General features: G+C 37.8%; 1 protein-coding gene across 1 annotated transcript in view; it reads right to left on the reverse strand.

Moving 5' to 3' along the window:
* Positions 1–6,832: 6,832 nt before the first annotated feature.
* LOC150085165 (RUS family member 1) overlaps positions 6,833–14,143 on the reverse strand; it is a 173,910-nt gene continuing 166,599 nt past the window's right edge. The window contains exon 12 of the mRNA XM_090373057.1: positions 6,833–7,054. Within this exon, the coding sequence (XP_090229183.1) occupies positions 6,912–7,054 (143 nt within the window). The 3' untranslated portion in view covers positions 6,833–6,911. The remainder of the gene's footprint in view (positions 7,055–14,143) is intronic.

Genomic DNA, 14,143 nt, shown 5'->3' on the forward strand with positions numbered 1-14,143 from the left:
ATTATAGTTATTTATTGTAGCAGGTCCTGCCAACTCATTTCTGGAGATTTCAGTGGCAAGGACATAAATAAAAGAACTGCTATAGATAGGGGTCAGCCAAAAGGAGTGCTGTTTATGCGATTTGATGTCAGCATTAGCAGAGGCATATGATGCAAGAAAGCAAGCTTATGCAGAATCAGCCAAAAAAAAAAAAAAAAAAAAAACTCCCATTTCACCCCACCATTCTTTCGAAATGCCTATCCAGTTAAGCCTTAAATTTATTTAGGCTATGAACTTCCACAACAAGGGATAACAGTCTGTTCCACCAACCAACTGCCCGCTGGCTAAAGGCAAATTTCCGCACGTCTATCCTACATCTGTCTTTCCTCAATTTTAATTTATGCCCTCTGAGTTGATTATTCTGAGCAAGATGAAGAGTCCCATCGACATTCAGCATGCTCAAACCATTCAAGGCTTTATACACCTCTATCAGATCACCCCACCGGTTCCTAGCCTCCAGACACTGTAGTTTGCAAAACTTAAGCCTTTTTCGTAAGAGCAACCCTTTGTTCCATTCACTAATCTTGTTGCCATTCTCTGAACTCGTTCCAGAAGCTCTACATCCTTCTTGAAATGAGGCCTCCAGACCTGTATACAATACTCAAGGTGTGGCCTGACCATTGCCTTATACAAAGGAATATTCACCTCCTTATCCCTGCTGGAAAAATTCCTGTATATCATTGACAATACTCCATGAGCTACTCTTGAAGCCCGTCTGCACTTTTCAGAAAACTTCATATCTATCTACCTGCACCATTATCCCCAGGTCCTTTTCATTCTCTACCACTATCAGTTTAGTAACACAGAGTTAGCATTAGCAATAGTAGAGGCATTTGATGCAAGAAAGCAAGCTTATGCAGCATCAGCCAAAAAAAAAAAAAAAAAAAAAAACCACTTCCACTTCACCCCTCTGTTCGTTCAAAATACCTGTCCAGCTGAGCCTTAAACTTATTTAGGCTATCAACCTCCACTACAAGGGATGGAAGTCTGTTCCACCAACCAACCACCCGCTGGTTAAAGGCAAATTTCCGCACGTCTATCCTACATCTGTCTTTCCTCAATTTGATATTATGCCCTCTCAGGTGATTTTTCTGAGCTAGAGGAAGAATCCCATCAGCATTGAGCATGCTTAAACCATTCAAGGCTTTATACACCTCTATCAGATCACCTCGCTGGTGCCTAGTCTCCAGACACTGTAATTTGCAAAACTTAAGCTTTTCTTCGTAAGAGCACCCCTTTGTTCCATTCACTAATCTTGTTGCCCTTCTCTGTACTCGTTCCAGCAGCTCTACACTCTTCTTGAAATGAGGCCTCCGGGCCTGTATACAGTACTCTAGGTGTGGCCTGACCATTACCTTATCAAGGGAATAATCACCTCCTTATCCCTGCTAGAAAAATTCCTATATATCATTGACAATACACCATGAGCTACTCTTGCAGCCTGTCTGCACTGCTCAGAGAACTTCATATCTGCCGCACAACCACCCCTAGGTCCCTTTCATTCTCTACCACTGTCAGTGTAGTACCACAGAGTTGATACGTTGCTTTGGGGTTGCTGTTTCCCATATGTAGTACTTTACATTTGTCAATGTTAAACTTCATTTGCCATCTCTCAGCCCATCTGCTCAACCTTTCCAGATCCTGTTGCAGCAGCATAGTGTCAGTAGTGTCCTTGACAACCCTGCCAACCTTCGTATCGTCTGCAAACTTGGACATTAAGCTTGAACAAACTTGGACATTAAGCATCAATATCATTTATAAATACAGATAACAATAAAGGACCCAATACTGAACCCTGAGGGACTCCACTAATAACATTAGTCCACGATGAGCAGTGTCCATTGATTACCACTCTCTGTCTTCTCCCCCTCAACCACTCCTTTATCCATAGCAGCAATGCCACTCTTCTCCAATTTGTGCAGTAGTCTTCCATGTGCAACAGTATCAAAAGCCTTTCTAAGATTCAAGTATATAATATCAAAGTTATTCCCTGCATCCAGTTCTTTTGTGACCGCATCATAGTATCCAATCAAATTGGTCAGGCAAGAATTCCCCTTAACAAAACCATGCTGTGTCCGAGCTATAACTGAAGTCTCTTCAAGATGATCCTGCAGTGCTTTTTTAACCAGTGCCTCCATTAATTTTCCGGGAACAGAAGTTAAACTCACAGGTTTATAATTACTTGTGTCAGCCTTTGATCCTCCCTTGTGAATTGGGGTCACATTTGCACATCTCGAGTCCATGGGTACCTCCCCTGAGTCCAAGGAAGCTCTCATAATTATGGCTAAGGGTTTGCTTACTTCCTTTGCTGCCTCCTTTAATATAACTGGATATATCCCATCCACTCCAGGTGCCTTTCTTGTGTTTATCTTCAACAATTTCTCCTCCACTTTACTCTCAGTTATTACAAGATTCTCTAGCTTACTGCTAGAGTTGAATACACCTCTGGCATTCCCCTCACTGAATAACTCTTCATGTGTGAATGTCGATGCAAAATATTCATTTAGTTTGTTAGCTACCTGAGCAGGGTCATCAACAGTTGACCCATCGATATCAAGTGGACCAATCTGATTCATCCCCTTCCTTCTCGAGTTTACATAAGTAGAGAACTCTTTGCTGTTTTTCTTCGCATCCCTTGCCAAGGATCTCTCGTAATTTGCCTTCGCCTGCCTAACCTCCTTTGTAACTTGGTTACAGATCAACTTGTATCTATCATAGGCTTGTGTGCCACGCGTTAATTTGTATGTATCCCATGCATTTTTCTTCTCTGCCATATGTCTCATTAGTTCATCTGACATCCATTTAGGCCTAAACCTTGAACAATATTTCTTAGTTTGTATGTAAAGCCTAATTGCTTCCAAGATAAGTTTTTTGAATGATTCCCATTTTGAATTTGCTGTTGGTAACATCATCAGTTGGTCTCACTGTATAGATTTTAAATACTGTCTCAGCCCATCGTAGTCGCCTTTACGAAAGCAATACCCCTTCTCTTCACCCCTAATGGTAGTTACCTCTTTGAATAACTCCCACTTCAGAACACTGCCACCTAGTGGTTCATTTATCTGCAGATTCTTAATGCATGAAGAATCACTACTGATAATTAGATCAAGAGTATTGCTCCCTCTTGTTGCCTCACGAACATGCTGATGTAGAAAACAATCATCCAATAAATCCACAAAAGCCTTGCTAGTGTGCGAGTGACCAACCCACAAATTCAAGTCAATATCTGGGAAATTAAAATCCCCCATTATAAGTCTCTCTGATTTACTGGCCCACTCTATTTCTCTGTACAGTTTCTTATTATACTCATCAGAGTCATTAGGCCTATAGCACACTCCTACTCTCAATTTTGATCTCCCAATGCTTATGTCACACCAAACTGACTCGACACTGCACTGTCCAGTGATGTCGACTGGCTTCACTTCCTTGGATTTTATGTGTTTCTTAACTAATAGCATAACCCCTCCTCCCTTCCTGTTCTGTCTATCCTTTCTGTAGATATTGTACTCCCCAAATTCCAGTTCTGCATTCCTTATATCTGTGTGACACCACGTCTCTGATATCCCAACAATATCTGCCTTTTAATGTTTTGAGCAATACCTCAAATTCATGAAATTTATTTAACAAACTCCTAGCATTGGTGTACATGCAAGTATACATGCACCTGTTCCTATTCTTAGCTACCCTAACTCAACCCATGTGTTTACTTGTACTGCAATGACTCTCAGCAGTCTGAAATATCCTGCATCTTGTTTTCCAGGCTGCTGCTCATTCCAATAGAAGCAGCGCAAGAATCACTTTCACCTCTGCCAGTGGCTACTGTTAATCTGTTAGTCCTTGTATCCCCCGAAGCTAGGAGTTTTCCGACCCACCTAACACTGCCTCGATAGCATCAGCAAATATTCTTGCACCCTTTTTATTTAAGTGTATCCCATCTCTGTAGAAGCAATCTCTCCTGTTAACAAGTACAGACCAGGCTGAAAAAAATTCTGCCCCTTGAGCCTTGCAGAATCATTCGAGGGCCAAATTGATCAACAAGGCTCTCATCATATACTCCCTCCTGTCGTGTCTGGGCAGAATATCGTTGACAAGATATTAAGCCTGATATACCTTCATCAATATTATTGATATGTATATAGAAAACAACAATGGACCTAACACCAAAACCTGGGGGAATCCACTAATAATATTAGTCCACAAAGAGCAGTGTCCATTGACTACTCTCTACATTTTTCCACTCAACCATTCCTTTGTCCATAGCAGCAACTTGCCCTTAATGCCACACTGCTCCAATTTGTACAGCATTCTTACATGTGCAACAGTATCAAAAGCTTTCCTGAAATCCCAAGTATATATCAAAATTATTTTTTGCATCTAGTTCCTTTTTGATCACATGGCAGTATCCAATGAAGTTGGTGAGACAAGACTACCCACTGTTTGGAAATGTTTCTGCCCTCAGAATATCTTGCTAATATGATCTGTTACAGTAACCAAAATGATCAATATCATCAGATAAATGTGTATCTATATTACCAGTCTTCCCCAAACTAGGAGTTTCCCTGAACCCTTAAGGTATCATCAATAATTCTGGCAGACCCCTGCAAAGATGGAGAGAAAGAGATCACAACATGACACCAGGCCTAATACTGGAAGGGAAGAAGCAGTCAGTCACTTTCTGTTAATGTCAATGAGAGGTCAAAGTACAACTCCGTTCGATATAAGTCCCAAACCAAAACTCCAAATCAAACCACACAAGGTTAGGAAGTCACATGCTGAAGAATCTACAACAGGATAAAGTCCAATTAGCCACAGTCCATTAAATAACACATACTGATGAAATAGCTCATAAAACAATATCATCAAATGCAGTCCTTGAGTGACAAACAAACAAACAAACAGCTAGCAGTTTTAAAGTCAATGCAGTAGAGATCAGCACTACTAAGCAACCTGTGGCAATGCAAAACAATCACAAATCAATATATTTGTGTTTCTAAACCATAAGATACAACACTGGATCTTACAAGTATTTAATCTGATCTTGACGATAAAACTACCACCTAATTTATGGGAGACAATTGACAGACTTAAATACATAAGTCTTATGTACATACCATAAGACTGTTTATATATATGCATAACAGTCTTATGTACATATATACATACCAGCCATGAGCAAATAGTGCACAGCCAGGCTGAAATTGCTACCTCGCAATTTCATTTAATTATCAACTAAATTACAGTAATTGCCATTAAAAGTTCTAAACAAGTAATCAAACTCAGGAAATCCATGATTCCGAGAAACATTTTCCATACAGCAGAATTTAGCTATCAAACTAAATATCTAATTATTACTCAGAATACGTTTTCTCCTTTTAAATAGTTTGTCAGAATAATGAGCTAAGTCAACAAAGTTCTCTTCATTTGCCACTAATTAATCCATATTCTCAGTAATAATTTGCATTTCATTCCTTAAGCTGACATAAAAATTACACTTGAAAAGCATATGTTCTATAGTTTCATCAAGGCCACATAAGTGCAAAGGATAAGCTGCTAAACCTAAAGCAGGTAATTTGCGATTAATATTCCTGTGTCCTGTCAGTAAGAATAATGTGTTGAGTCTAGGACAGAACCAATTAGTTTGTTTACTACTTTCAAAGACATGGGGAATATAGGTTATAAGTATGCTCCCCAAAAGGGCAGCAGACTATTCTGTCTGCCAGGCCTTTTTTTTTGTAAGCATTCAATTTTAATACAAGACATCTAGTTTTTCAGATACATTTAAGTAAATAACATAATTGTCTATACTAGCTGCCAAATTCAAAAGAGTCAATACTACATGATAAAGTTTTCTCAAGGTTTTTTTCTCCGAGTGTTTTCAAAAATTTATGATTGGTCAGTGTGTTGACAGCCAGTAGAACAAACTACCTTCCTGGGTGGTTAGTATTAGTCATATGATGCAAGGAAACCTCATGCTTTTGTTACACAAGCCAAAAAAATTTTAAAAATAATAAATCTTAATTATTGAACATATGAATATCCCCAAGCTATGAGCCTCAAATTATTTCCTCTAAAGGAATTTATTCCAGTAGCTGTAATTTGAATTTATTGCTTTTAGTTCTTTATATTGAACCCCAGGGGCTCACATCTGGTGAGTATGGGCTTGGCACACCCAGGGTCCTGAGCTGGATATCATCATTCTTCTCTTCTTGGTGATTCCTTTCTACTTCTCTCTCTCTCTCTCTCTCTCTCTCTCTCTCTCTCTCTCTCTCTCTCTCTCTCTCTCTCTCTCTCTCAGGGTAATAGGGAAATTTTTTTTTTGGACAGTGCAGCATAAGCCTCAGGCTTTCTTGCACCATATGGCTGCTAATAATAATAATAATAATAACAATGGTGGAAGCTGATGCAGTCTAGTAAAATTTAAGGGACAGCTGAATCAATACTGCAAAGGATATGAAATTGTGGATTTCACATCATGTCATATATATGTTATGATATTAGAGATGTGGGCTATTTATAAGGTTATTTTCACCTTCAACTTTTATATGGTTATTGTTTTATTTTGTCCAACTTTTACTGAATCTCATGTGTGTATTGCCGCATATGTATGTTTTTGGCCTTAAAGCCAATTAAATTTAGCATATACATTCTCAAACTGAATCTTTCTTACTTTCATGTGTTTACAGAAAATAATCAAGATCTCACTGTTCTTCTAAATGCTCTTCTTTTTGATTATTATATATAATGAGCAGCATATACAGTAAAAATATATTTATATATAAAAACATTAGAAACCTTCATGTATAAAATATATATTTCAGAAAGAATAACAAAGTATGTTCTTTTAATGAATTTTTCTGGGGTGTCAACTGCATTTACCACCACTTTGCTCTCCATTCATTTGCTCCAAACAGTGTGTGATTTGTTACCCAACCTGCAAGTTGCACTTTTTCCAGAAAAGATGGAAAATGCTCTGCAGTAAATTTTCTTGACGACCTCAGTAAATATTCTTTATTGCCTAAATTAAGATAATAATATACATTAGTACACTTCATTAATACACCACATGCCTATTACAAGAGAACATGTAAAATGATAAAGAAAATAGCCAGTTTCAGAGGTTACTATTAAGCCAGCAGGACAACACAGTTATGATATAAGCCTATAATTTTATAACAAACTATTAAATAATAACTATTTGGATTATTTCCTTATACGAAATGAATTTTAATTTTCTGAGTGAATATTTTTTGTTTCATGATGAAGGATATAACATTCCAAAAAATACAAGAAATTTAAAACTACTTTGTATTTTTAAATATGATCTGTCTTCAGTCTGAATATATTCTTGAACATATTTTCTATATATAAAAGACAAATTTTTAAGTTTTTTAAGTGATCCCAAAAGTATTGGAACCTACAGTATCCAGTTTCATACGTGGATTAAAGGCTGAGAAGACAAAGCACTTCCTGGTGTCGGACTTAAATTTCCAAAATATACATATAAAAATTGTTGTTCAAGAGGAGTAAATGAGGAAGAACAAAAAAAAAAAAAAAAAAGAAAGAAAAAAGTTCAATCAGTTTGGTATTGAAGTGTTAATGTACATTGGCTAGTTAAGGTAAGTTTAGAAGAATGAAAGAGTTGGATTACAGAGGCCAAGTCAGGAAAGTGGTGCCATTAGATGCATTTCCAGAAAAAGAATGCAACAAATTAATTTCTGTAAACTGTAATTATCAATAAATAGATGTGAAAAAAGGTTGTTCCACAGAACAGATAAATGAGAAACAAGAAAAGAAAAGTTAATTCAGTAAGTTTCGTATTGAACTGTGAAAGGATATCAGTTAGTTCATGCAAGTTTGGAAGAAAAATATTTAATTATATATGCTAAATCAGGACAGCAATGACCACGGAAATATCTGTACAAAAAGAATGCAGCAGAAAATAAATGTGTGATATGGAGTAGAATGATGTTTGATTGCTGTAGGGTTTTAGGCACATCAGCAACTTAAGCTATATTGCACTGTATATAATATGTCTGGAAATCGTGTGTGTGTGTTCTGTGGTTGGTTTGCTGAATATAAAACCTAAGTTTCCAGGAGGGAAAAAACCATGTTATTCTCTCCCGAGACCAGCTAACTTGGCTAAGTTGTGAAAATGAGTCATAAAAATTCCTTGTGTCATTAATGGGATTCGAATTCAGGTCTTTTCCACGTGGTGTGGGAAGGACAGTGATTATACCAACTGTGCTACTCACAAGGGCTAGTAGAAAGAGCTTGTGTGGGATTGATCATTAATTAACTGGACTGCTTTCTTTTGGACAGGATCTAGGAGTTAGATCCTATGGTTTAGGGAAGTGGGATGAGAGGTTTAGGGATGGCATTCAGATGTGGTGACAATAGTTCACGGTAGAATGGATTGATTTGTACAGTCAGTAGATGTTTAGAAGAAAAGCACTTAGAGTGAAAAAGAAAAACCTAGTATTTGGTACAGACTAAGTAATAAGAAGAAAGGCTTAAGTTTTGAAAATTACAGTGTCTGGAGACTAGGCACCTGTGAGATGATCTGATTGAGGTGTATAAAGCCTTGAATGGTTTGAGCATGCTCAATGCTGATGGGATTCTTCCTCTTGCTCAGAATAATTGCCTGAGAGGGCAAAAATTCAAATTGAGGAAAGACAGTTGTAGGAAAGATGTGCAAAAGTTTTCCTTTAGCCAGCGGGTGGTTGATTGCTGGAACAAACTTCCATCTGTCATTGAGAAGTTCATAGCTTAAACAGATTCAAGGCAGAACTGTTTGTTGTTTATTTGGTTTTTAGGAGCATTAGCAACTAAGGCCATATTGCTCTGGGGATATGCGGTGGTCATACCCTGACCTTTCCACATCCTCCGTATTTGGTGGTCACATGCTCAAACTCCAGTCTAATCAAGAATCGTGTGCTATGCACTGCTGCTCCTCCCCACCTGGCTACGGAGGCACTGCAAGGCAGAACTAGGCAAACATTTTGAGCAGGTGGATGAGTGAAATGTGAAGGGTGTATGTGTGTGTGTATTTTATTTATTTATTTTTTTTTTGGCTGATGCTATATAAGCTTGCTTTCTTGCATCATGTGCCCTTGATGATGCTATTTGTGATACATTTATTCCAAGAATGGTTAGAATTCAAAGTTAACTCCAGTAAAGATGTGTGATCTTATCTACAAATCTGAGTATTGTTAAAGTTGAGATGAGCATGGGACGAGAAGACTCACTTTGTGAAATATGAAGACAGGGCTAGGTTTTAAAGGAATTGAAGTTAAGCAAGTTTTCCTCTTCACATTGGAGAATTACTTCAAGATCAGCATTTAAGAAACTGATGGTGGACACTCAAGAATATGATATCTTATTCATAGCTTTACTGGCTATCATTAGCAAAACTATACAAGGTTTTGTTTTCTAATAGGCACTATGGTAGAGTCTACAAAGTTTTCAGGGAGGCATATGAAAAAAACAGGGACCTGAAAAAATATAATTCAAATAGAATTCACAGAATTCAATGATTTTATTCTAAAAATTCTACCAACTAATTTTTAAACAGATTTCTAAGATAAATTCTTTCTTCAGGTTTTCTATTAGAAAAATCTTAACAAGGTTATCAAAGTTTGTATTGTGAGTAAGTTAGGGCAGAATAAGTGTTGTAGAAAAAACATTTAAAACCAAATTTATAAAAATTCTTTAATTTCATTAAAACAAAAAAATTAGATTGAATGCAAGAGTATTTTAATTTTTTATAATGCAGTGAGGCCTTGAATTAAAGAGTATCTAGGGCTGACAAATGCCAAACAAAGAGTAACTAGTGCCTATGAACAGCAAAAGATAGCCCTGAAACTATGGATAGAACTTTACAAGCCATTAATGTATAGGAGGAAAAGGGTTGGCAAATGAACAGAACCTTGGGGAATTCCACCAGCACTAGTTGGGAAGTTCGAAGACAGAGAGCAAACTATTTTCATCAAGCATAGTGAGAAACCAGAAAAAAAAATCAGAAAGCAGAGCATAAGATGGAAGTTTGTTGAGAAGACCTTTAGGTCAAACAACTAAATAGCCTTGGAAATTTACAACAGGGGCTCACATCTGGTGAGTATGGGCTTGGCACACCCAGGGTCCTGAGCTGGATATCATCATTTTTCTCTTTCTTGGTGATTTGATTCCTTTCTACTTCTGACCCCCCCCCCTCTCTCTCTCTCTCTCTCTCTCTCTCTCTCTCTCTCTCTCTCTCTCACACACACACACACACACACACAGGGCCACTCGAAAAATTTTTTTGGCTGGTGCAGCATAAGTCTCAGGCTTCCTTGCATCGTATGGCTAATAATAATAATAATAAATTTCAAGAGCAACTGCTACAGATTCCCCTGCAACTTTTCAATGGAATTTCTTTAAAGAAGCATAGGCTAAAATATCAATGGTTCAAAGCTGATAGAATGTACTGCAATTGACAAACACATGAAAAGCTTGAAGGATGTTCAAGAGTTGGCAGTTAACAATGGACTATGTGGGTTGTTTATAAAGTTCAAGGCATTGGTATGAAATGGTAGAAGTACAGTGTTAAAAATTCCTGTATAAAACTTCAAATAGTCACCCACCAAGTTTATGCAGTTTTAATAATGTATTTTTTTTTTAAATTAAAGGTCTTGAAGTTAACAAAGTTGTGTGAATGAGGAAAGATGGACAAAATCAGTCACTGTGCAGTTATCCATAATTTGGGAAAAAAGAGCCTAACAGCAAAGAAAATTAATGAGGGTATGGTTAGAACACTGGTGGAGGATGCCCCTTCCTATTCCATGGTTAAGAAGTGGGCAACAGAATTTAAATGGAGGGAGGGAAGGGGGGAGAGAGCCTAGCAGATGACCAACAATGTGGAAAACCTGCAATGTTCATCACTAAAGAAGTTGTTGACAGTGTGCATGATCTGGTGATCAGTGACAGTTCAGTACATTGTCAGCATCTTGGGCATCTCATCTCAACACGTATACCACATAATAACAGAAGTTCTTGCTACGAAAAAGATGTCAGAATGGAGGGTCCCAAAGTTGTTGATAGCAGATCAAAAACATACAAGTTCTGTCAAGTCAAGTGAACAAATGCATTATTTTGTGATCATGGGCAAGATGTGGTCCATCACTTTTAGCCAAAAACAAAGGAGCAGTCAAACAGTGGAAATGCAGCTCTTCTGTTCCTCAAGGACAAAGACTAATTCATTCCGCTGATGTGGTGAGAGCATCAGTTTTTTTGATATGCAGATGTAGTGTTTCTAGCGGATAACCTCTGAAAAGACAAGACAATCAAAGAGGTATATTACACAGACCATGTGAGGTGTTTGCATTAATACATCAAAGAGGCTGAGGAAAACTCACCAAAGGAGTCTTGTTCCATCAGGATAATGTGGCTTTTTTTTTTTTTTTTTTTTTATGAAAACCCCAAACACAAGAGGCATTAGAACCTATAGTACTTAGTACCATGCAAGGGTTGGAGGCTGAGAAGACGAAAGAAGATATTTGTTGACATTAGACTTGAACTTCTGTAGACTGTAATTTTCAGGAAATACGTATGAAGGAAGGTTGTTCCAGAAACAGCAGTTGAAAGAATAAATGAGGTAGATGAAAATTTGGTACTGTGAGTTTGAAGCTGGACAGTAAGTGGATGTTAGCTGGTGGCAGCATGTGATGAGCTGTTTTCAAAAGAGAGAGAGCGGGAATTATAGAAGCCAATTCAGAAGAACATTGCTCACGGAAATATCTGTAGAAAAGTCATGCAGCAGAAACAGTACGTCTATGAGACAGAGTGGAGAGACTCTGTTAGAAATGAGTCATTAATTAACCTAACTGCTCTCTTCTGAATGGAATTTAGAAGCCTGAGAGAAGTTTTGGGGGCACCGTCCCAGACACTGGAACAATAATCCATGTAGGGCGGATTTGAGATTTGTAGAGTGAACAGCTGTTTGGAAGAAAAGTAACAGCAAGAGCAAAAGAGATAATAAAGTTTTTTAGATGCAGAGGAAGCAATATTTGTAATGTGCTTGTGCCAAGAGAGATTAGAAGTCAGGGTAATCCCCAAAAGAGATATATCATCGTGCTTAGAAATCGGAATGTCACCAAAGATAAACACAGGAGCAGAAGAATCCTTTTTGAGAGATATAAGACAGGACTGAGTTTCAAAAGGATTGAAATCAATCAAGTTGTCTTTGCTCCACTGGAGAATTATCTGGATATCAGCATTTAAGGAATAGGTAGCGGATATTCGAGAAGGTAAAGCTCATTCAGCAGGGCGCGGTTTCTCAAACTGGAAAATGGAATGCAATGTGCTATCATCAACAAAATTATGGATAGGATTTCCGGTCAATGGAAGAAGGTCATTAATATACAAGAGGAAAAGAGTGGGGGAAAGAACTGAACCTTGTGGGACATGAGTATCAGTGGAGAAGTTAGAAGACAGAGTCATCTACCATCAGTGAGCAGTCAGAGAGAAAATTGGATAATCAATTGCAAAACACAGTTGACAAACCATAAGATGGAAGCTTGTTTAGAAGACCTTTATGCCAAACACGATCGAAAGCCTTTGATATGTCAAGAGCAACTGCTTGTGTTTCACTGAACTTTTCCATTGAATATGTCCATAAATGTGTTACGTAAGCCAGAATATCTGCAGGGGATCGACACTGACAGAATCCATACTGGCGATCATTGATCAGATGGAAGGTTTCTAGGTTGTTTAAGAGTTGGCATTTAATTGATTTCTCCATTACTTTAGAAAGAGTAGAAGTAATTGTAATGGGAAGGATTTGCCACCCTTTATAGGATCTAGCTGGATATGAGCAAATTTTCAAGCAGAAGGAAAAATTCCTTTGGAATAAAAAACACAGCAAAGAACAGGAGTAAGTTCAGGAGCACAGGTTTTGAGAACAAATGGAGAAATACCATCAGGATCTGGAGCTTTCATAGCATCAAGATTCGTCTAAATCCTTCAGACATGTTTTTGATGGAAGAACACAGGAGACATTGAATGGAGTGTGTTGGGAATGGTGGACAGAGGTGGGAGCAGAGATCGGCAAAAGTTGTGGCCAATAGCTTTGACAAGAGACCAGAATGCTCAGCTACTATTAGGACAACAATCAAGTTTTCTACTCTTAGCCTGTTCAAAATCCAGTTTGGACTGATTGATAACTGCTTTTCAATTGTTGCGAGCTTTGGTGTATGCAAAAAATGAAACTGAAGAATTGGAAACAAGCCAATTACGTTATGCAACAGTCTTCTCTTGAACAGCCTTAGCACATTTATTGGAAAACCAAGGTTTAGATAAAGGACAAGATTTTAAAGTGGAGTGCAGAATAAAGGATTCCATTCCTACAAGAATAATTTCACTGACACGATCTGAGAAAATGTTGACATGAGAAGTTTTGAAACAGTAATCTGACCAAGGAAAAGAAATCTCGCAGGTAATCCCATTTTACATTCTTGTAATATGAAACAAGATGAATTTGGGAATAGCCATGAGATAAAGGCTCATCAAGTTGTGATCTGAGGTGCCTAAAGGACCACTCCCTTTGACCGTGTACTTAGAAGGGTTGTTTGTGAGAAAAAGATCAAGCATATTGGCTGTATGGTTGGGATTGTCCAGTATTCTTGTAGGTAAATGAACAATCTGTGCAAGGTCATTAGTAATTGCAAAAGCCTCAGCATCTCGACCAGCTAGGTCAGTGAAACTAGAAAATGGATGCCAGCTGGAGTTGTGAACATTAAAATCACCAAGGAAAATTAGCTCGCTGTTAGGAAAGTTGGACTAGAGAAAGTCAAGTTGCAAAGAGAGGAAGTTGAAGAGCTCCAAGTGATTAGTGGTGTTGGGAGAACGGTAGAGACAACAGATGAATATGACACGAGGTAGAGAGATTTTAAGACAGAGAAGATTGAAAAAGAGGAGATTCAAAGTTACGAAGTCTCTGACAGGGAATATCGGAATGGACATATGCACAAGTATCACTTTGAAACGAAAGAAATCATATAGCGAATAATTTGGGCAACTGAGATGAGCAATGGCTGAATCAACCGATAACTGAGATTCCAGAAAATGTATA

This window comes from Mastigoproctus giganteus, chromosome 5 (genome assembly GCF_048544385.1).
Source record: "Mastigoproctus giganteus isolate SK-2022 chromosome 5, ASM4854438v1, whole genome shotgun sequence".
Classification (NCBI taxonomy): domain Eukaryota; kingdom Metazoa; phylum Arthropoda; class Arachnida; order Uropygi; family Thelyphonidae; genus Mastigoproctus; species Mastigoproctus giganteus.